The sequence below is a fragment of the Leptopilina boulardi genome, unplaced genomic scaffold (assembly GCF_019393585.1).
Source record: "Leptopilina boulardi isolate dan_hultmark-lab unplaced genomic scaffold, ZJU_Lbou_2.1 LbouV2_302, whole genome shotgun sequence".
NCBI classification, from domain to species: Eukaryota; Metazoa; Arthropoda; class Insecta; order Hymenoptera; family Figitidae; genus Leptopilina; species Leptopilina boulardi.
The window spans coordinates 627,897-650,973 of record NW_026137866.1 but is presented as its reverse complement, the minus strand read 5'-3'; the positions used below and the strand labels follow the sequence as shown (position 1 = coordinate 650,973).

The window sequence follows — 23,077 nt, the reverse complement described above, 5'->3', positions numbered from 1 at the left end:
TCAAAGAACGATGATTTAATTACAAATATTGTTCAAGGAGAAATGTGGCAAAAAAAGATTAAAAATTTTGGTGATAAAATAGTACTTCCAATTCTTCTTTATTTTGATGATTTTGAACCAGATAACGCTTTAGGATCACATGCCACAGATCATAAGATTGGTGCATTATATTATTCTATAGCTTGCCTTCCTCCAGAATTAATATCAAAAATTGAAAATATTTTCCTAGGTTTGCTTTTTCTATCAGAAAATAAAGTTTTCGGAAATGCTAATGTTTTTAAACCTATAATTGACGATCTTATTGATTTAGAAGTGAATGGAATAGAAATTAATGGACAGAGAATTTATTTTTGTCTTTGCGCAATTCTCGGGGATAATTTAGGACTTAACGAAATATTAGGATTTATTAAAGGATTCAACTCGAATTATCCTTGCAGAATATGTACCATTCACAAAGACAAACTTCACTCGCAATTATTTGTTGACCACTCTCTTCTCCGAAATTCTAAAAATTACATTGATGACGTTGAGACAAATAATGCAACAGAAACTGGAATTCATGAAATGTGTATGTTAAATAGAATTCCTAGTTACGTTGACCCAACTGAAAATCCTCATTTAGATATTATGCATGACGTTTTTGAAGGCGTTGCAAGATATGATATGGGTGAAATTATTTATTACATTGTAGTGGTTAAGAAATTCCTTAATCTTCTCACTTTAAACGAACGTATTCGAAGTTTTGATTATTCTTTAACAGATGATGGAAATGTTATCCCTACCATCTCGGAAGAAAACTTGCGCTCAAAAAATATAAAGTTATCTGCATCAGAAATGCTAACTCTTGTTAGAAATTTTGCTCTAATGGTCGGAGATTACATTCCTGAGGATGATCCCGTCTGGTGTTTTTTCTTAAGACTTAGGGAAATTGTTGATTTTATAACAGCTCCCTATGTTAACAAGGAAATGACAGAATATTTAAGGGTAATAATATCCGAGCACAATGAAATGTACATCTCGCAATTTGAGCAAACCCTTAAACCAAAATTTCACAACATGGAGCATATTCCTGACTTGCAACCGATACTTGGACCTTTGATTTTTATTGAATCTCGTCGTTGGGAGTCGAATCACAGACCTTTTAAACAAGCTGCTCATGTTTCTAATTCGAGAACTAATTTGCCATTGTCGTTGGCTACGCGATTTCAATTAAAACAATGCAGTAGATTTCTTGCAAACGAACCTTTATACATTGATCTTGTTTGTGGACCCATTTCGCGTAATAATGAGACACTTCATTCTGTTAAGGAATATTCTATGTTTAGAAATATCTTGCCGAATACATTAACGCAATCAAAAAGTACAGTAATAAACTGGGTTTTAATAAAAGGCACAAAGTACGAAACAAATGTCGCAATTGTATTGGGCTTCAAAAACGAACTCCCTCAATTTGGTTTAGTAAGATTTATTGTACTACAAGAAAATACTGTCTATTTTATTTTGTCGTTGATCAAAACAATAGGGTTTAATAATCATTTTTACTCATACGAATTGACAGATACGAAAAAATGGAAGTGTTGTCAATATAAAGATTTTTTTTATTATCTTCCACATAAGATAATAATAGCGCCCCGAAGTGGATCAAAAATGATAACACCTAAATTTAAATTTTAAATTTATGTACATGGTTATTTAAATAAATTTATAACTTGTAATCCATGTTGTATATTTTTTTATCATTTTTAGAGTTTAAAAAAAATAAAAGTTTAAAAATATATTGATGTATTTATTTATTTATAAAAAGTATTTACAATTAAAATTAAATTTAAAAGAAAAAAGATACTAATTTATTTTTTAGTAAAAATTAATGTAAAAATAAAATACAAAATATTGTGTGCAATTAATACTTAAAAAATACATAAAAAAATAAAATAAAATTCATAAAATTCATTCAGTTTCAAAAAACCACTTTTTTACATTAATTATTTAATTAACAAATTCTTCACTGCAAATTAAAGTTTTAATTTATAAAAACTTATTTCTGTTTAAATTAAAAACTGTCATAAATGTACTGTAATAAATTTATCAACAATGTTATGTGTTTAACATCTATTTTTTCTAGGGTTAGAATTTAATAATATTGCAATGAGAATTTAATATTTCAGCAATTTAACCTTTAAATTTTTTTAAATATATATTCACTTTAAATTAAATAATCCATAAGCCCTTTTTCACTTTTATACTGAGTACTTTATTTTAAAATTAACAAAAACTAAAAACATTTTAACAAACTGAAAATTTTTGGTAATTTATTGTATAGAAACTCAGCTCGTGTTTTCGCCGTCAATATTTTTTTTTCAAAAATGGTTCCTTTCACTATAAATTACATAATCCAAATAATAACAGGTAAATTAACCCATAAATTGCTTTTAACCAAGTAAAGAAGGTTGACATTTCTGAATTTGACGTAAGATTGAAACAAGATGAATAAATCTTATTTTGAAATTATTCCTCTCAAAATATAAGAGAGGAAAATCCTCTCAATTTGATATTAAAACTTTAGTGCCCATATATAAAAGGAAAAGTTGCTGCAAAAGAAGAGGAATCCTCTAAATTTGAGAACTTTTTTTTTTCGGTGTATATATATTTCGAGATAGAGACCCTGACTCGTTGTTCACGGATGTGTAAAAATGTTTCTAGAGAAGATTTTAATGAAATTAAATAGAATTTTTTTTTTAAATACAAAAAAATTTGTTAAAGTTAAAAATTCAAAAATGAAATTAACTTTTAAATGTTAATTAAAAATAATTGTAATCATAAAATACAATAAAAAATTTATAATTTCCCGTGTAGAGAAATTGCCTTATCAGGGCCCTAGTAGAGAATAAAACGCCACATCTGATCAGGGCCAAATTAGGGCGAAATGTGGATTTCCTAATCAGGGCCACATCAGGCGTGGCGTTTCATTCCCTAATAGGGCAGCCTAATCAGACCCCGATCTAGGCACAGACAAAATTTCTGCACGAGTTTCGAATTCTAAAATTAATTTTCTATTTAATTCACACAAAAATTTTGCTTATTAAAGAGCAATTCAAGCGTAAAAAAAATTAACAAAAAAATTTTCGCGAGGAAAAAAAATATTCTACCTACATAAAAAATAAAATAAAAATACGAGTCAGAATTCAAGCATCCAATTAAAACTCATGAGTCTGCAGCGCCATCGGATGTTCTTTGCAGAAATGACACTAATTACAGTTGCTCTCGTGTACAATATTTACAACCGCGCGGCGCAAAGACTAGAGAGAGGGAGAGAGAGAGAGAGAGAGAGTTGAGCCGATTATTATCGTAATTATGATAATGACTCGTTATAATAGTGTACCATGGAGAAAAGAGCAGACGACCTCAGAAAAGTTGCGCTATATGACAAAATCTGTGAAAATTTTGTGGATAAATGGAAAAGATAGCCTTACTAAAAAGGAGAAGGGGGGAGGAGAAGAATATAATAAGAGAGAAGTAGAAGAGGGGGGTCAGTTTCTGTTAGCGCAGGTGTGGCACCAATGTTATGCCATGCCATGCGAGCTAACGAGTTTCAAGATAAAACACCTTAAATGTCGTCGGGATTAATTAAATAATTAGGAAACGTGGCACTTATCCTGCCTACCGCGCGGCACGCTAATTTCGCAAGCACCTAAAACCATTTGGAATTCCCCTTTTTTTTTTATTTTACTAATAAATTATTGTTATACTTCTTTTTAAGTTCTAAATTTGTGCCGAAAAAAAAGTATTTCAAATTTATTTTATCAAAAATCCCTTCCCTAACAAAAATTGAATACTGGCGCAAAATAGAAATTTTGCCAGGGCCCAGATAGGGGCCGGATCAGGCTGCCCTATTAGGGAATAGTCGCGTCTGATTTGGCCCTGATCAGGTGTGGCGTTTCATTCCCTACTAGGGCCCTGATAGAGCAATTTCTACACGAGTAGTACCGCAATTTTTACTAGGGTTTTTATAATTGTAATTTATTTTTCGAATAAAAATAATTGAAATAATAATTTTTTTCTCAAAAATAAATTTAAATTTTGTGAATATAAAAGTTTAGAATTTTTTGTTTTTTGAGAATGAAAGATTGCTTTTGGACAAAGACAAACCAGATACTATATATGGGCGATCTATCACTTAAGGCCGCGTAAGGTAACCCAAGATTGGAGTAACTCTGGTACACACACGGAGGGAATTTCATAATCTCATGGGACGCACAGAAGGAGAGTTCAAAGAAAAGAAGTTCGTCTTCCGATATATCAATTCCGCACACACATACATATATATACAACATTTCTCCCTTGACGATTCACGATAAGTGAAATAGAGCCGTAAAAAAAAAGTACGTGAGAGTGCTGGCCATATCCGTCATGTACCACAACGTCGGAAAAGATCGATCGACATTATAATTGTTAGTCATAATTGCGGTCGGAAAAATCTCTAATGTTACTTTAAAAAGGAATTTTCTGCTTCTTAAAATTTCTTTTATTTTTTTTTTAAATCATGGCCGATTTATTAATTATATTTATTAACTACCTACTTTATAAGCGAATTAAGTTTTATAGTGAAAAAAAAAGAAAACATTGTTAAAAAGCGATTTTTTTTCTCTCGCTATCTATTTATAAATATATATATTTGTGAATAAATAATGTTTTAAAAAGGACCATTATAAAGGCAATTTTCCCCGTAGCAACGAAGCACACGATATTATACTGAATTTACATATACGAGTTGTAAATCTTTCAAAAAATTGTACTATAATACATTCTTATAGCTATATAATATAACATTTTAGGCGCAGTCACGTGTAATTCTTCACTTTATCGAAAACCGTCATCAGTGCGTGCAGTTCTTGTGCACAGTTTGAACACACATCGTGATGGAATTTTCAGCCTCAACGATTTTGCAATATTACTCCAATATTAAATTATATATTTAAAAAAAAAAAATTGCAGTTAATAATATACGATCAATAATTTTCAGCACACACTATAAACATTATTAATAAATGATTCATTAAAGTTTCTATATTATATATCAGATAAATGTATAACTGTTAATTATTCACCCTCGGAATTTATAGCTTCATCAAAATTGACTGCTTATTAAAATATTATTTTTCATTATTTACTCATATTTTTAACTCTCTTTTTGCACAAGAAGAAGAAGAAAATACGGATAATAATAATTTTAAAATATTTTTAGAGATAATTATTTTTTAGACCAAATTTTAATTTGTCAGAATTTTTAAGACGACGAATTTCCATTTGTCGGAAATTTCAATTCACCGAATTTTGATTTGTCTGAATTTTTAATTGATAGAATTTTAAAGACGCCGAATTTTCATTTGTCCGAAATTAAAAATGTCCGAACAAAAAAATGACCGAAAGATTTCGGTGCAATTCTTCTGTCCATTGTTCGGACATATTTAATTTCGGACAAATGAAAATTTGACGTCTTAAAAATTCGTACAAATAAAAATTGTGCCAAATTAAAATTCAGTAACTAAATATTTTATTAGGGTAAAAATTCTAATAAAATATATACTTTAAAATAAAAATTGTAATTAATAATTTTTATATGAGAAATTCATGTGAGCTTTGGATTAAACGGGCAAAAGTACTCCCTTTAATTCGGTTAACCAAGGTAGCATTATGTTACCCTTTGGGCGTTAAGATGCAAGTATCCCCTGTCCTATCGGATACCTAAACACCGAATCTTAGACGAGATTGTTTCAAGTGTCTGTGTAGTATCTTCGATCGCACTAAACGCACACCTTTGTGCCTCCTATCTCTCCCTTTGTTAACCAAATGTTATATATATATATATAAAATGTATGTCGTTGATATATATATATATATATAGAAGCCTTGCGTGTTGGTATTCCTTCTGTGTATCCACAAGATCGCATGCCTTCGTTACGATCAAACTGCAACGTTCAATATCCTGACAAACCTTGTCGCGACATTCGTTTTCCACATATAGGCAAATAAAAGTGTCCTGAATTTCAAATTCCAACTCGTATATATAGGTATATATGAAACTCTTCACAAAACTCTGTTTTTTATACACTTGACGCGAAACGATGAAATATTTCATAAAATTCAAGATTAGTTTCCTTTTTTTTCTTTACGCTGAAAAAAAAAATTTATTTGATTCAAATAATCGGTTGACTATTATCAAATAAATATTTGTATTAAATAATTATAATTATTATTTGTGTCAATTAAATAGTATTTGTTTCAAATAGAGAAATTATTTGTATACAATTTATTTAATTCAAATAAAAATTATTTGGTTCTAAATATTTATTTGATAAACCGATTATTTTAATTTAATAAATTTTTTCTTTTAGTGTATTTCTACCTGTGTAGAAATTGCCCTATCAGGGCCGTAGTAGGGAAGGAAACGCCACACCTGATCAGGGCCAAATTAGAGCGACTAGAAAATGTGGATTTTCTAATCAGGGCAAGTATATAAGTAGTGGAATTTTTATTTCTCCAAATTATATTTGTATAATTAAAGTATTACTTGATTCTATAATTAAATATCAAATGAATATTTTAATGGATTTTAGGGCTCATTCACACGTCAATAGCTTTTTTTTTTTAATTTCCTCTCAATGTTGAATTTAAAAAAAAAAAACCTCTCATCCGGTTTATATAAATTTTTCTCCACTTAATCCGACATTTCATGTCATTACTTTTTCAGTTTGAAAAAAAAAACCTCATAAAACACTTTTGCTATTTCTGAAAATATATTTTTGTATAAAAATCACTAATTTTACCGTTACTCTATAATAATAATAATAATTCTGGGGATAGTAAATTGTCTCTGAAATTCTACCTTTCGACTGTCAGCCATTAACTCAACTCTGTCACCATTTCGCGATTTTCTCAATTCCATTTATCATCGCGTCCTTCCTTTTCTCTCTTACACTGATCCTCAGAAAATATTTTCAGCTGGCGCCAGAGTTGTGTGTATCTTTTTTTATATTTTTGTTGCGAAATCTGTCTTCTTATTTTATTTTATTTTTTTTTTGAATCTTCTTTTACTTTTCTCTCATTCGTTTCGACACGTGCGTCCGGTTATTTTATCTGTCGCGTGTGCGTTGATGAGCCACCCAGTCTGCGCGTTGGGAAAAGAGGGGACCTTGTAACATATGGACTATTAGTACTAATAATAGGTCGTAATAGGTCGCTTACAAAGCAGAGAGCGACAAGGAGAGTTGATTTTTTTTTTTTTTTTTAAAAGACAAAACGACTAAAGTAAAACAAGATACGCGAAACAAAGCGTGAGACAGGTTTATGCGGCCTGTCTCAAACTCCCTAACGCTTCTTTGGTTAATCTTTTGGAGTCGCGAGAGTACGCGCGCGACAGAACTAATTAAATCTAGTCTCATCACTTTAAAAGCAGTGAACCTGGTTATATCTCATTTTCTCTCGCCGCAGAGAAATCGAAACTTTTTTTTGTATCAATTTTTTAAATAGTAGTTTTGAATTTTTTTTTTTAATTTTCATATTGTGTATTTTTTTTTTTGAAACAAGTTTACGTTTTGTAGATTATTTTTATTTTTCCTTTTAACTTGGTTTTTTTTAAATTTATATCTCTGTGTGTATAGATAAAGAATAATCTTCGCGAATTTCAACTGTCGTTCGCACTCATCCTATCAATAAAAAGTATCTATCCTAACCTTTTGCTGAAATAATCCAAGTTTTTTTTCTTTATTTCTTATTCGCTTTTCGGGGGAGAAAAACTCATTCTCTGATTTCAAGATACAATATTGGTTGACTGTCCCGTCGAGGAGAATATAGGTTCAGAAAATATATCACAAAAGGCAGGAATATAAGTTCGAAACAGGGTTTAGAATATTTTTTTTCCATTCGTTGTTTATAATAATAAATCACAATAATACATTTCAAATATATTTATAAAATACACTAAAAAAAAGTATTTGATTCAAATATTCGATTATTACATAAATATTTAACGAATAATTTTTTAAACCAAATAATTTAATTTAATAAACTGTATTTGAATCAATTACCTACATAGAAATCTACCTAACCGACTGATGTTAAAACAATTTTTTTTGGAAAAATAAAAATGTAAAACATTACCGACCTAGAAATCTACCTTACCGACGGAAAGTAAAGAAATTTTTTGAAAAATAAAAATATAAAAAATACCGACAAATAACTCTACTATAACGAACGATAGTAAAACAGTTTTTTTTTAAATGAAAATATAAAAAATTACCGACGCAGAAATCTACCTTATCGACTGATGAAGAATTTTTTGAAATGTTATCAACTTTTTTCAAAAACTTGTTTTACCATCAACCGGAAAGGTAGATTTCTGCGTCGGTATTTTTATATTTTAATTTTAAAAAATCTGTTTCACCGTCAGTCGGTAAGGTAGATTTCTGAGTCGATAAATTTTTATATTTTTATTTTCCAAAAAATTTATTTACCATCAGTCGGTAAGGTAGATTTCTGAGTCGGTAAATTTTTATATTTTTATTTTCCAAAAAAATTTCTTTACCATCAGTCGGTAAGGTAGATTTCTATGTCGGTAATTTTTTATATTTTTATTTTTCAAACAATTTCTTTACCTTTACTCGGTAAAATTAGCTTTTTTTGTACAAAATTGTGTAAATTCTAGTTCAAAGTATATTTAATTATAGAAAAAATGAAAACTTATAAAACAAAATGTGAAAATGACAATAATAGAACATTTTTCTTTCCACGGACGTGCGATATTCGTGAATACAACGAGATGAGAAAGGCGCGTGGGAGGAAAAAAGAGGGTTCGGTTTGGTTAACGACATCGCCAACCAGAAAAGTATATATAAGAGAAGAAAAAAAAGAGGAAGAGATACACCATCCTCTCTCACACACACACGTAATAAATTTTGCAAAAGGAGATGCGAACGGTGAAATACAGTGGCAGAATGCGTAAATCACGGGACGATAATGCCGGATGTCAACCCAACAGCGTTTACGAGCGGCCGCTTAAATACATATACGCATGTAGAAATGAAAGGACAACGAAATGACGACAAAGGGGTGTATATATATATATATACATATCGCAACGACTCACATAGGGAAATGGAATTCAAGAAAATTAAGGGTCCGCGAGACGATTATTACCGCAAGATTTACGAGGTAACAGTAATCGAGTTTCTAAACGAGTATACCTGGGAGAGAGTAATATGAAAGCAAGTAATTTACTCAATGTATACGCGATCGTAATGCGTAACTGTTTCACATTAGAGGCAACGTGTGGTGATCCCTAATTTTCTCATGGACCCCCCGCCCCCATTCATGGAGCACAAAAAAAAAAATACTCCTTGGGGTAAAATTTTGCCACAAAAAAATTTTGGTTAATGGAAAATAAAGTAAAAATCATATATTATAAATAAAAAAAAATTTCGAATAAAAAAAAAATTCTGCACGCAGAAAAATTTATTATGCTACAACTACAACTTCAAAATAGTGTTGCTTAAAAAAAATTGAAGTTTAAATAAATTATTTACTTCAACAATTTTTATTTACTTTTTTAAATATATTAAAAATGTCGCATAAAATTTTTTTTTTACCATCTAAAGATTTTTCTTCCTGCAGAGCATATAATAATCTTTACTATATTACTATATTCGTATATATATATATATATATAAAATATACAATATTGGATGCACACATTTTTCCATTAAATTTCTGACATCCATTTTTCTTTATATGCAATCCAATGGATTTTTTCGCGCATAGAGAGATATTAAAAAAAAATAAAATAAAGTGGAGCCGGAGAAAAAAAAATTAAGGATAACGGTGTGCGGTAATAAATAATCAGATTAATGAAAAATATTTCTCGGTGAAGTGTGAGAGAGAGGAAAATGTCTAATGTTTGTGGGAGGGTTTTTCTGTATATATATATATATATATAGATCTGCAGGTGTTTTGGTGCGCTTGCCCTCTAAACCACGGGTTTCGTATCGTCTGAACGCGCTACGGTTATTTATTATTCGTTCAGATTCGTTTTCTTTTTTTTCCAATTTTTTTTTTCAGCTACCTCTTTTTTTCCCCATACGAGAAAATTGAGTCTATACACGCGGTATCGTATGGGAAAAATTCCTCTAAATTGCTTATAGCAAAAACAAAATTCAAATTGTGAATCAAATATTTATATTTAAAGTGCGACAAAAAATGGAATCTTTTTAATATTTTTTTAAACCATTTTCAAATTTTTTTTTTGTCAGTAAAAAAAATTTCTTTTATTTATATTAAATATTTATTTTATTTTATTCAATAAAAAAAATTTATAAAAAAAATAATTCCTTATTAAAAAATGTTTCTGTTTTTTTTATGGAAGAAATGTTTCTGTCTAACATTTTAGTTTTATTGAATTTAAAAGGGAAATTAATTTAGAAAGAATATGTTTGACGATATTTTTTCAATATTACAAAATCGGCCCACGGGACCTATAGACTTAACGATCATAAAAGTATATGAGTATCGCATAACACGTTGGGGTTGAAGCTTTTTAAAAGCTTCTTAAAAGCCTTTTAACGTACCCCATTTCTCTTTCATCGAAAGTTTGTTAAGTATATGCCCCTTTTTGACGTTCTCGACAAAAGATTTACTTTCATTGTTAATCAATATTAAATTTTTCAGTTTTCATATTTTTAAAAAAATTTTAATTTATTTCTCTCAAAAAAAGAAATTCTTAAGAGCATTTTCCGAAGAAGAATTAGAATTTTGGAAATAATCTACGTAGTTGCGATAAAATTTTGTTCTTGTTCTTATGAGGCTTCAATATTTTAATTGTAGTAATGTAGAACTTACTTTCAAGATATTGTAAAATATTAAAATAATTTTAAACTTTTAGTTTCCATATATATCTATTATCAAGTTTTTGGATTATAAACGCGGTGAAAATTTGCTCTCTTGTAATTAATAATATCTGTCGCTTTTGAGAAACTGAAATTCTCATTAGTCTGCAAGCGAGTCAATGAACTGTTTCCGGTCGTATTCTCGCAGATGTGGTGAAATGACAATTATTCCATTTATTATTATTATTCTCATTACATGACAAGGGTATTTCTAATAATACACATTTTAAATCGATTATATAATTTCATATATAATATTAATTAACAATTTAATTACTTTTTTTCCCTATATATTTTATGCTTGAGGTTATTATTTATTTATCTTTTTCGAAATTATTAAAGAATTCCCACCGGAACTCAAATTTAACTAGAAATTAATTAATTCAATTAATCATTAAAAAGGAAAAAATAAAATATAAATTAAATACAAAAAAATTTATAAAATTTAGAGTGTTTTTTATTCTAGCCTTGCAATTGATCTATAGTGTTTTAAAATTTTATTGAATTTAATTTTGACATGAATTTTTCATTTTTTTTTTCAAGCACTATTTCAAGCACAATCTTTCCTCTCTTTTTTAAAACTAGGTTTCTCATTCCAGGCTTTTCATTTGTAATTGCGGCTTGATTTTTACCGTTTATATTTCTGTGCCAATACGCTGTTTTTTTTTTACACGCGGCAAACGTTTCATGGTTAAAGTATACCGTATACATATATGTATGGGATTTGAGTGCATTTACAAAGAACTCTAGACGGTTGCATGAATAACGCTTGCATTGAATTCCATCGTGTAAACAATTTTGCGATGTTGCGCTAGGCAAATAGAAGAGAGACCACATATATACTATATGATTTTTCAACGACAAACCTCGTTAAATTTTCTCTCCATATATGTATTATAGCTACTATATATACATATTCAGCATTTAAAGAGAGAGAGAGAGAGAGAGAGAGAGAGAGAGAGAGAGAGAGAGAGAGAGAGAGAGAGAGAGAGAGAGAGAGAGAGAGGTATATACAATAGAAGAAAATAACAAACTTTAATGCGTTCCCTCCGAGTAAAAATTTTCTTTACTCTTTAATTTCACCTAAACAATTTTTCATCTAACCTTCAATCATTTTTCTCATATATAGAATTAATAATTCGTGAAAATAAATTCTAACAAAATTTTTTCGCGATAAAATGAATATATAAAAATAGGTTTTAGTTTTTTTTTAAATTGCAATAATTGGATTTTATTTTTAAATGTCAATTTTTTTTTATAATATACGATTATAGACGAAGATTTTATATAATATTATTACATTAATTAATAGTACTAATTAATGCATGAAAAAAATCTATTTTTAGAGAAAAATATTCATTATTCTTGGATATTAAATTTAGAAAATGAAATAAAGAGCAAATTTTAACAGTAGTGTATTTATATTCTATTTTATAAAGTTATATATATAAAAAATTAAAGTTAATATATTAAAATAACTGTAATCGACGCAAATAATTTATCTTGATTACGAGTGACAATTGAAATTACGATAAATTTTAAATTTAATTTCACAGTTTAAAATAAATATAGAAGTGAATTTCGTTAATATATTTCCTATATCAACTTTTAGACTAAAAAAAAATGATAAAAATATACTATTGCAAATTAACAATACATATATTTTTTAATTTTTAATTTACTATATTGTTATTTTAATCAGAAAAATGCAGTAATGAAAGTATTATTTTGTCGGAATATTTAATTTTTGTAATTTTACCAGTAGTACAAATAAATATTTGGTCAGATTTGGGTAATTTTATCAGTAGTTCAAGTAAAAGTTTGGTCAGACTTAATAATTTTTTTTACTTTATCAGTAGTACAAGTAAGTGTGTCGTCAGACTTTGTAAATTTTTATAATTATATCAGTAGTGTAAGTAAACGTTTAGTCATATTTTCCCCTTTTTTAATTTTACCAGTAGTACAAACAAATAGTTGGTCAGACTAATTTTTTTATTTCATCAGTAGTACAAGTCAATGCTTGGTCAAAATATCTGAATATACTATTAAAAATTATATTTTTAAAAATTATAAATTTTTTTAAACTGAAATATTAATTCAAGATTCTATTTTATGCTTGGTCTTTAATATAATGAAATTCTTTAAAGCTTGAAAGTCAATATTCAAGGAGTAAAATTACCTTTTTATATCTATATATAGTAGAGTATAATGGGACATTATAGAATGTGAATAGTAAATAGGTATAATACTGCGGTACACGGATAGTGTGAGTTTAAAAGGAGTTATAATGTGGAGAATTAGAAGCACTCACATATATATAGTAGACACGTGTTTGAGTTTCATATGTAAGAGAGAATCGTGTGTTGTACTCTCTCTCTCTCTCTCTCTCTCTCTCTCTCTCTCTCTCTTTGCTTCTCAAACTTTACGATGCTTTCAGCAAGTTGGCGCTAAGCAGGCGGCACAGTTAAAGGAGAAAAGTGAGCGGAAACTGAATATCTCTCCAAGAAGAGAGTGAGAGAGAGAGAGAAGTAACTACAGTGAAGAAGGTTTCGTGTAAAGACACACGTTTATGATTAGTAATCGACTTTTGGAGTACGAGAAGTACGCTAAGTGAATTTTGTAACAGCCATTATCAAACTATACACACGAATTGTGTGAGAAAGACGAAACTCTAATCGATCGCGTGATAGCGACTGAAATATCATCGTCAGACAAGAGCTTGACTCGAACTACTGAAACGATTCAATTGTTACATTCAACACTTAACTTTTACATCATCGATTTTCGGTACGCTTTTGTTTTTTTATCTCTAATAATGATAAAAAAACTTTCCTATTTATCTCGTTATTCCTCTCCTACTTTACAAATTTTCATTTTTAAATAATAAATAAAAAAATAATTATACAAAATAGTACAAAAAAAATTATTAAAGTAACTAAAATTAAATAGTAAAATATAAAAAAAAATAGTGAATGAGAAAAAATTCTCAAACGTCTTCTCTTAAAATATAATTTTATGCACAATTTATTGATTGGTTAGAGTATCTTTGTGTGATGAATATAATACCAATAATCTTGATCGCTGGACCTATTCAATTTCAACATGCAGACCATGATGGCGTCACCATTAAAAGGGATCTATCAACCTCAAGGATTTCTTTTATGGACCAATAACTGAGAAACTGCCTTAATCGTTGAGAAGAATACCACAACTGATTTTCAAGGCGGCTATAATCGGAATAGCGTACGATAAAGAGATTTAGCTATATATGAATTCTTCACCTTTATCTTCAATGTCTGTGTGTGCACCACTATAAAGCCAGTAATCTAATTCGCAGATCAGAACTAAAATGGCTCTTTAAACTTTTTTTTATTAGGGCAATTAAAATTAAAGAAAATAAATTTTGCACACTTCACTAATAATATTTGGTTAATACAAGAAGAATTAGAATAATACCTTAAGAGATGAAATATTTATCTAATTAAATACTATATTTTTTTTCCTCCTTATTCTGAAATTACAGAACAAGTTCGTATAATAATGAATAATGAAGGAACTCAATTATCTACTATTTTCCAAGCTCGAAATTATTCAGAGTTTAACTCTCTTCTATTTGTATAATACAACAGGTGAGTTTCAGTATGAGTCAACTTGAATGAAGTAGTAGCAGCAGCAGCAGTAGAGATTTGTCTTAATATCAACGCGCGCGCAACGAGATGGAGAAGATTCACAAGGCGTGATTGTGTAAACGGATTAAAACCATAGCTTCTTCATCTCTGATGCAAACAAAGTTTTCGTTTTATAGAAATTCAGGTCATTTGAATCTCAACGATGCGAAGAAAAAAAAAGTTGTTATTGAAAGAAACCTCTCTTTTAAGGGAAATAATTTCAAATGTATTATTCAAATAAAGTATACTTCGGAATTTTTAAAAATTTCATAGCTTTTTTCAAGGTGTCAAATTAATAACACAAATAGGATCATACCATTCCATCATTTTAATATACCAATATTTTGCTGCTATTCCCGGTTTATCCCTAAAATTAAAAAAAAAGAATTTTTTTTTATAAAACTATATTTATTTGAGTGTATCAAAGCATCCGATAGACCAATCAAACAGTACGCCATACATTTTTTGTTCGAAACTTTTTCCTTATTTTATTGGTGGTATTCCCGAACAATTATCTAGCAAATTTAATTTTTTCAAAAATTTTTCCAAAATATTTTTAAGTGTAGCTCAGCATCCGCTGGACCAATCTAAAAGTGCGCCATACATTTTTTGTTCGAGACTTTTTGCTCAATTTTATGGTGGTATTCCGGAGCGATGATCTCGAAAATTTAATTTTTTGAAAATTTTTCCCAAAAGTTTTTTAGTGTAGCTCAGCATCCGCTGGACCAATCTAAAAGTGCGCCATACATTTTTTGTTCGAGACTTTTTGCTCAATTTTATGGTGGTATTCCGGAGCGATGATCTCGAAAATTTAATTTTTCAAAAATTTTTCCAAAATATTAATAAGTGTAGCTCAGCATCCGCTGGACCAATCTAAAAGTGCGCCATACATTTTTTGTTCGAAACTTTTTCCCTATTTTATTGGCGGTATTCCGGAACGATTATCTCGCAAATTTAATTTTTCTAAATTTTTTTCAAATTTGTTTTCTAGTGTAGCTCAGCATCCGCTGGACCAATCTAAAAGTGCGCCATACATTTTTTGTTCGAAACTTTTTCCCTATTTTATTGGCGGTATTCCGGAACGATTATCTCGCAAATTTAATTTTTCTAAATTTTTCCAAATTTGTTTTCTAGTGTAGCTCAGCATCCGCTGGACCAATCTAAAAGTGCGCCATACATTTTTTGTTCGCTACTTTTTGCTAAAGACTTTGGCGGAATTCCGGAGCAATTATCTCGAAAATTTAATTTTTTGAAAATTTTTCCCAAACGTTTTTTAGTGTAGCTCAGCATCCGCTGGACCAATCTAAAAGTGCGCCATACATTTTTTGTTCGAGACTTTTTGCTCAATTGTATGGTGGTATTCCGGAGCGATGATCTCGAAAATTTAATTTTTTGAAAATTTTTCCCAAACGTTTTTTAGCGTAGCTCAGCATCCGCTGGACCAATCAAAAAGTGCGCCATACATTTTTTGTTCGAGACTTTTTGCTCAATTTTATGGTGGTATTCCGGAGCGATGATCTCGAAAATTTAATTTTTCAAAAATTTTTCCAAAATATTAATAAGTGTAGCTCAGCATCCGCTGGACCAATCTAAAAGTGCGCCATACATTTTTTGTTCGAAACTTTTTCCCTATTTTATTGGCGGTATTCCGGAACGATTATCTCGCAAATTTAATTTTTCTAAATTTTTTTCAAATTTGTTTTCTAGTGTAGCTCAGCATCCGCTGGACCAATCTAAAAGTGCGCCATACATTTTTTGTTCGAAACTTTTTCCCTATTTTATTGGCGGAATTCCGGAACGATTATCTCGCAATTTTAATTTTTCTAAATTTTTTTCAAATTTGTTTTCTAGTGTAGCTCAGCATCCGCTGGACCAATCTAAAAGTGCGCCATACATTTTTTGTTCAGAACTTTCTTCTAATCACTATGGCGGTATTCCGAAGCGATTATCTCGAAAATTTAATTTTTTGAAAATTTTTCCCAAATTTTTTTAGTGTAGCTCAGCATCCGCTGGACCAATCAAAAAGTGCGCCATACATTTTTTGTTCGAGACTTTTTGCTCAATTTTATGGTGGTATTCCGGAGCGATGATCTCGAAAATTTAATTTTTCAAAAATTTTTCCAAAATATTTTTAAGTGTAGCTCAGCATCCGCTGGACCAATCTAAAAGTGCGCCATACATTTTTTGTTCGAAACTTTTTCCCTATTTTATTGGCGGAATTCCGGAACGATTATCTCGCAATTTTAATTTTTCTAAATTTTTCCAAATTTGTTTTCTAGTGTAGCTCAGCATCCGCTGGACCAATCTAAAAGTGCGCCATACATTTTTTGTTCAGAACTTTCTTCTAATCACTATGGCGGTATTCCGGAGCGATTATCTCGAAAATTTAATTTTTTGAAAATTTTTCCCAAATTTTTTTAGTGTAGCTCAGCATCCGCTGGACCAATCAAAAAGTGCGCCATACATTTTTTGTTCGAGACTTTTTGCTCAATTGTATGGTGGTATTCCGGAGCGATGATCTCGAAAATTTAATTTTTCAAAAATTTTTCCAAAATATTTTTAAGTGTAGCTCAGCATCCGCTGGACCAATCTAAAAGTGCGCCATACATTTTTTGTTCGAAACTTTTTCCCTATTTTATTGGCGGTATTCCGGAACGATTATCTCGCAAATTTAATTTTTCTAAATTTTTTTCAAATTTGTTTTCTAGGGTAGCTCAGCATCCGCTGGACCAATCTAAAAGTGCGCCATACATTTTTTGTTCGCTACTTTTTGCTAAAGACTTTGGCGGAATTCCGGAGCAATTATCTCGAAAATTTAATTTTTTGAAAATTTTTCCCAAACGTTTTTTAGTGTAGCTCAGCATCCGCTGGACCAATCTAAAAGTGCGCCATACATTTTTTGTTCAGAACTTTCTTCTAATCACTATGGCGGTATTCCGGAGCGATTATCTCGAAAATTTAATTTTTTGAAAATTTTTCCCAAATGTTTTTAGTGTAGCTCAGCATCCGCTGGACCATTCAAAAAGTGCGCCATACATTTTTTGTTCGAGACTTTTTGCTCAATTGTATGGTGGTATTCCGGAGCGATGATCTCGAAAATTTAATTTTTTGAAAATTTTTCCCAAACGTTTTTTAGTGTAGCTCAGCATCCGCTGGACCAATCAAAAAGTGCGCCATACATTTTTTGTTCGAGACTTTTTGCTCAATTTTATGGTGGTATTCCGGAGCGATGATCTCGAAAATTTAATTTTTCAAAAATTTTTCCAAAATATTTTTAAGTGTAGCTCAGCATCCGCTGGACCAATCTAAAAGTGCGCCATACATTTTTTGTTCGAAACTTTTTCCCTATTTTATTGGCGGTATTCCGGAACGATTATCTCGCAAATTTAATTTTTCTAAATTTTTTTCAAATTTGTTTTCTAGTGTAGCTCAGCATCCGCTGGACCAATCTAAAAGTGCGCCATACATTTTTTGTTCGAAACTTTTTCCCTATTTTATTGGCGGTATTCCGGAACGATTATCTCGCAAATTTAATTTTTCTAAATTTTTTTCAAATTTGTTTTCTAGTGTAGCTCAGCATCCGCTGGACCAATCTTAAAGTGTGCCATACATTTTTTGTTCGAAACTTTTTCCCTATTTTATTGGCGGTATTCCGGAACGATTATCTCGCAAATTTAATTTTTCTAAATTTTTTTCAAATTTGTTTTCTAGTGTAGCTCAGCATCCGCTGGACCAATCAAAACGTGCGCCATACATTTTTTGTTCAGAACATTTTGACTATTTTTTTGGTGGTATTCCCGAGCGATTGTAACGCAAATTTAAATTTTCGAAATTTTTTCTGAATTTGTTTTCTAGTGTTCTAGTTTAATTAAGACAAACAATTTATTGATTGAAAAAAATATTAGAGAGAGGACAGAAAGAATATTATATATATAAGATTCTCATCCCTTGTACCACCAAAAATCTCTCAAGTTAATCTGACGATTCATCGAAATGATGAAAATCCAGCAATGTGAATTTCGTTTCTCTCGAATCAAAAATTTTCAACTCACGGGGAATAAATATAGAGGCGAAGGGGAAAAATCTTGCCACCCTATATATATATATAGAAAAGTCCAATCCACTCTCAAGTAATATCCATTCGCCAAAAGTCGGGAGGCAATCTCATCTGTCAAGTTGGTGACGAAAAGGGAAGATTTTTTTTTCCTATATACCCAGACAGACGTGTCGATGTCATTGCGGTGAAGTTGAGACCTACTTTCAACGATTATTTCACTCTAGGTTTTCAAAACTTGCCGCGAGGGGTGCGATGACTTTCCCTTTAGTTATATGGATTTCATATTATTTTCTCTCTCTCTCTCTTTCACTAAAAGGGGAAAAATAAAACGTTCAAAGCCACTTTTAGGGAAAGTTAGTATACTTTTTCGACAACGTATGAGTATTAAAGATTTGATAATTATGTTAGAAAATTAAATAATTCTTCTATTTTGTTCCTTCTGCAAAAGACAATCAAAGGACAAAAAGTAGGTTTTGAAGTAAAAATTTGAAGTAATTCCTTTGTTACACGCGCGAGGTGAATGAGAGTGGTCTTGTTAAAGTTCAACGTCGTTTTAAGGGTTAACTTACCTTGACGCAACTAAAGATCAAAGAAAAACTGGACGTCAAGGATCACGTGTTCGAGCCATGTACGTCGCTTTCGACGTCTTGTGCAATTATGGCCTTTTCAAAAAAAAAAAAAAAAAAATTGCCCGGGCACGTACTTGTATAAAAGGTTTAAGGTATACCGAAGCCCTTTTATTTTCTCATTTTTTTCCTTGTTTTCTTCTTTTTTATACCGTTGCTCGTCGTCATTGGGATAAGACATCTCTCACATATATATATAGATAGATAGTCTGTATATACACAAAACGAACTGGTGAGTCGTGCGAGAGAATCGACGCAGTCTTTTGAACCAAAGTTAACTCCACCCCGATCTTTGTACGTGCCCTCTGTATGTTTTCCAAACCCTCAGACTTTGTTCTCTTTCCACCTAGAGAAAGAGTGAGAGAGAGAGAGACCCATCTTTATACAAGAAATCGTTTGTGCATCTCTTGAATTTACCAAATTTGAATTCTCAAGAGAAAAGGAATTTTTATTCTCTTCTTCGCATTTCTTTTTTTTTCTGTATTTGTCAGGAGTCTTCTGTTTTTTTTTATATTGAACCCTTTTTTTTACAAATATTCTTCGTGTTTTACAAACTCGAAATGTTTTTATTTAGAAATTTTCTTAATTTCTTTTTTGAATTAAGTTCCTTTATTGTGGATGAAAAAAATTGAAACTCTTGTTTTCTTGCCAGAGGGAGATCGAAACCTTTTCTGTGAATGAAAAGAAGTGACGACGAGCTTACGTTTTCAATATTGTTGGCAAGTCGCCTTTGGCGCGCGCAGAACCTTTTCATTCAATATACGCGACCAGCTAAGAAACCTTTTTTTTTTCCAAAAAAAAAAAAAATTGATAAAGCTCTGGGTAAATCTGTCAAAGCTTGCACGCGACTCAATAATCTTTCCTTTAGTTTTTCATTTTTTTTACAATGTTTAAGATAATTTTCCGTTTTTTCTGTATTTAATAATCTAAAATTGTTTCTTTTTTTAAATATTTCTTCTTTTTTCTACATTTAATTTTTAGAAATATTTTTAATGAAAAAAAAAGTGATATGAAATCAGAGAATAATCTTGTAAGGGATTTATTATAGAAATAATTGAATATCTGAATAAACAAATTTCTTTTTTCACCCTTTGTAAGGAATGAGGTAATTCTGATGAAAATCTGTTGTACAGGAAAGTAGTCACCTCGATATGTCAGGCAATCCAATATACTAAAGGAAACGTTTGTATTTCTATATATATATATAGTGTCGTCCAACGACTATATATATCTCTCTCACACATTCTTCCTGTCACGCAAGTTTACCATTAAAATACGATCAGATAATCTTATTTGCCTCACTAGGGTTAAGTAATTCTTCTTTTAAGGAACCATGATTTTTGGTCCAATTATTTTTTTTCGCTTACTATTTTTTTTATAATAATATTAATTACCATATAAATTATATATTATAACAATTTTTATATTGTTACTATTATTTTGTAAATAATATTATTGTAAATTAGTTATTTTTGAGAACGCAATTTACAGCAAAAAAAAAACAATTATTGTTTTCAATTGATAATAAAATCAAAAATTAAAAATAATTTTCAAATTTGAATGTTTTTTCGCGATGATTATTTTATATGGAGAGGAAAAAAAATGTTCCTACCTGTTTGTCGTGAATTGAAGGCCTCGGTACTTCCTGCGATGATTAGAAGAAGCAACGGCCTTAACAAGTCTCTCCCGGAAGGCAGCATCTTCCCAAAAGCTCCTAGTACGCCTGCGCGACAACCTTTTTAGCCGACACCCCTCATCACACAGCCTTCCTGAAAAATGCAAAGACAAAAAGGACCACGATTAACGATCGTCTTGTGCTGCATTTTCTCATTTTTTTTTCTCTTCCGCTTCCGCGCTTTCTTTCTTTTTTTTTTCATCTCTCACTGATGGTAATTATTACATCGGCGTAAGCCAAATACTAACATTATAAAAAAATATTTATTTTTTTCTGCGGAAGAACCAAAAGATTTCGTTATATATAAGATTGTATATATCAACAGGTATCTTTAAGATCAATGAAATGATTCTCAATTTCTGGCAAAGGAAAACTAGTTTATATATATATATATAGAGAGACATTGAAAAATTACCAAACTTGGAGCGTCTAACGGAAGTACTTTTTTTGATGCTCTATTGTTGAAACCTCATAGGCGCCATTCCCGGTTCTCGTTTAGGTTTATTTATTTTTTTATTTGGTAAATGTGGTCACGTATAGAACACGATACGAAGGACCAACTGTGATAAGAATGTCAACGATAAAAAAAAGTAGGAAAAGGAGAAATTTTTTTTGTTAAAAAGAGAAAGAGAGAGAGAGAGAGAAGATGCTGTGGGCCAAAAGGCTCAGCGCGTCGGATTTCCATTATGCTAAACCGCAAATGGAGTCCTGCGATCGAGTGTCTCTCTTGCCTCCGAGTTGCACGAGATGGCCCTAGAGGTTCTTCGGATAACGTTACCTAGAAATGAAATTTCCTTTCTCGAGATAGAAACTCCCTTTTAACGCCAACTACAACTATGTGACAACGTCAAATGTACTATCAATCTATGTAAAAATGTTGCTTTCTAAACTTCAACTTTTTTTTGCCAATCTAAAAATAATAAAAGTTTAAAATTCTAAAAAAAAACTCTTAAAATGTTTTTTATTTTTGCCATTGAAAGGCTTTTTATTTCAAAAATTATTTTTAAAAAAATATTTATTGGTACTTAAAAGTACTTTTGAATTATTTTAAGTATCTAAGGTAACTCGTGTAGAAATTGACCTATCAGGGCCCTAGTAGGGAATGAAACGCCACACCTGATTAGGGCCACATCAGGCGCGGCGTTTCATTCCCTACTAGAGCAGCCTGATTTGGCCCCGTTCTGGAAATGTGAAATATGAATTATCTTCAAGTACTTTTAATTATCTAAAGTATTATGAATTATCTAGTAACTAAATTATTTTGATTTATCTGAAGCATTGTGAATTATTTGAAGTAATTATCTAAAGGCTTAAAAATGCTTTTATTTTGAAAAAAAGCTAACAATGTTATAAATTGTTAATTTTTCTTTAATTACTCAAAATAGCTACTCGACTATCTGTTACACTATATATATCTCTCTCTGAGACAGTTTATAATACGAAGGCACACCGGCTGGTGCCTCTTGACGGAATAAAATTCATAAAAAATGCAAGACATTTTAACTGCAGGTTTCTTGTCCCATAAAGATTTCAGAGAAACTAGGTTATTTTTAACTTTCTTTTCTTATTGTATTAAAAAATTAAATAAAAAAAAAAAAATAGCGCTAAAAATTCTGGTTACATATTTCTCTTAATTTAATGAAAAATATTTTACTTGATTTTATTATAGAGAAATTTATTCAATAAATAAAAATAGATTTTGTTTTTTGTAGATTTAATTAAAGTTTTTGGAGCAATATTTTTTTTTCGTGAATATAGTCAATGAAGGTTGATAACATAACCATATAATAAGTTCAGTGATTTGTCTAACAAATGGGAGTGAGAAAAAAAAGGTGTGTGGACGAGTAGAATGTCGTGACAATTTAATCTGGCATTGTGCCAAACGGTCGAGGTCAGTAGATTCGGCTAATCTAAGTTGCTTAGCATCATTTTCAGTACCACTCTCTTCCAGCTCATTTCACAAACTTCATCTTAACTTTCATTTTGTCGCTTATAAAACGCGTAATATCTTATGTTCTATTATAAAAAAAAATAAATAAATTTTTATTTCTATAAATCTTTAATAACTTCATTTTATATTTATTTTACTAAATATTGTTATTTAATAATATTTCCTT

The 23,077-nt window shown here is 30.2% G+C and overlaps 1 protein-coding gene across 2 annotated transcripts in view; it reads right to left on the bottom strand.

Moving 5' to 3' along the window:
* LOC127282706 (uncharacterized) overlaps window positions 1–23,077 on the bottom strand; it is a 162,621-nt gene that overhangs the window by 80,779 nt on the left and 58,765 nt on the right. For both annotated transcript variants that reach the window (XM_051307140.1, XM_051307141.1), the window contains one exon: window positions 20,898–21,054. In XM_051307140.1, coding sequence (XP_051163097.1) covers window positions 20,898–20,985 — 88 coding nt within the window. In that variant the 5' untranslated portion in view covers window positions 20,986–21,054. The remainder of the gene's footprint in view (window positions 1–20,897; window positions 21,055–23,077) is intronic.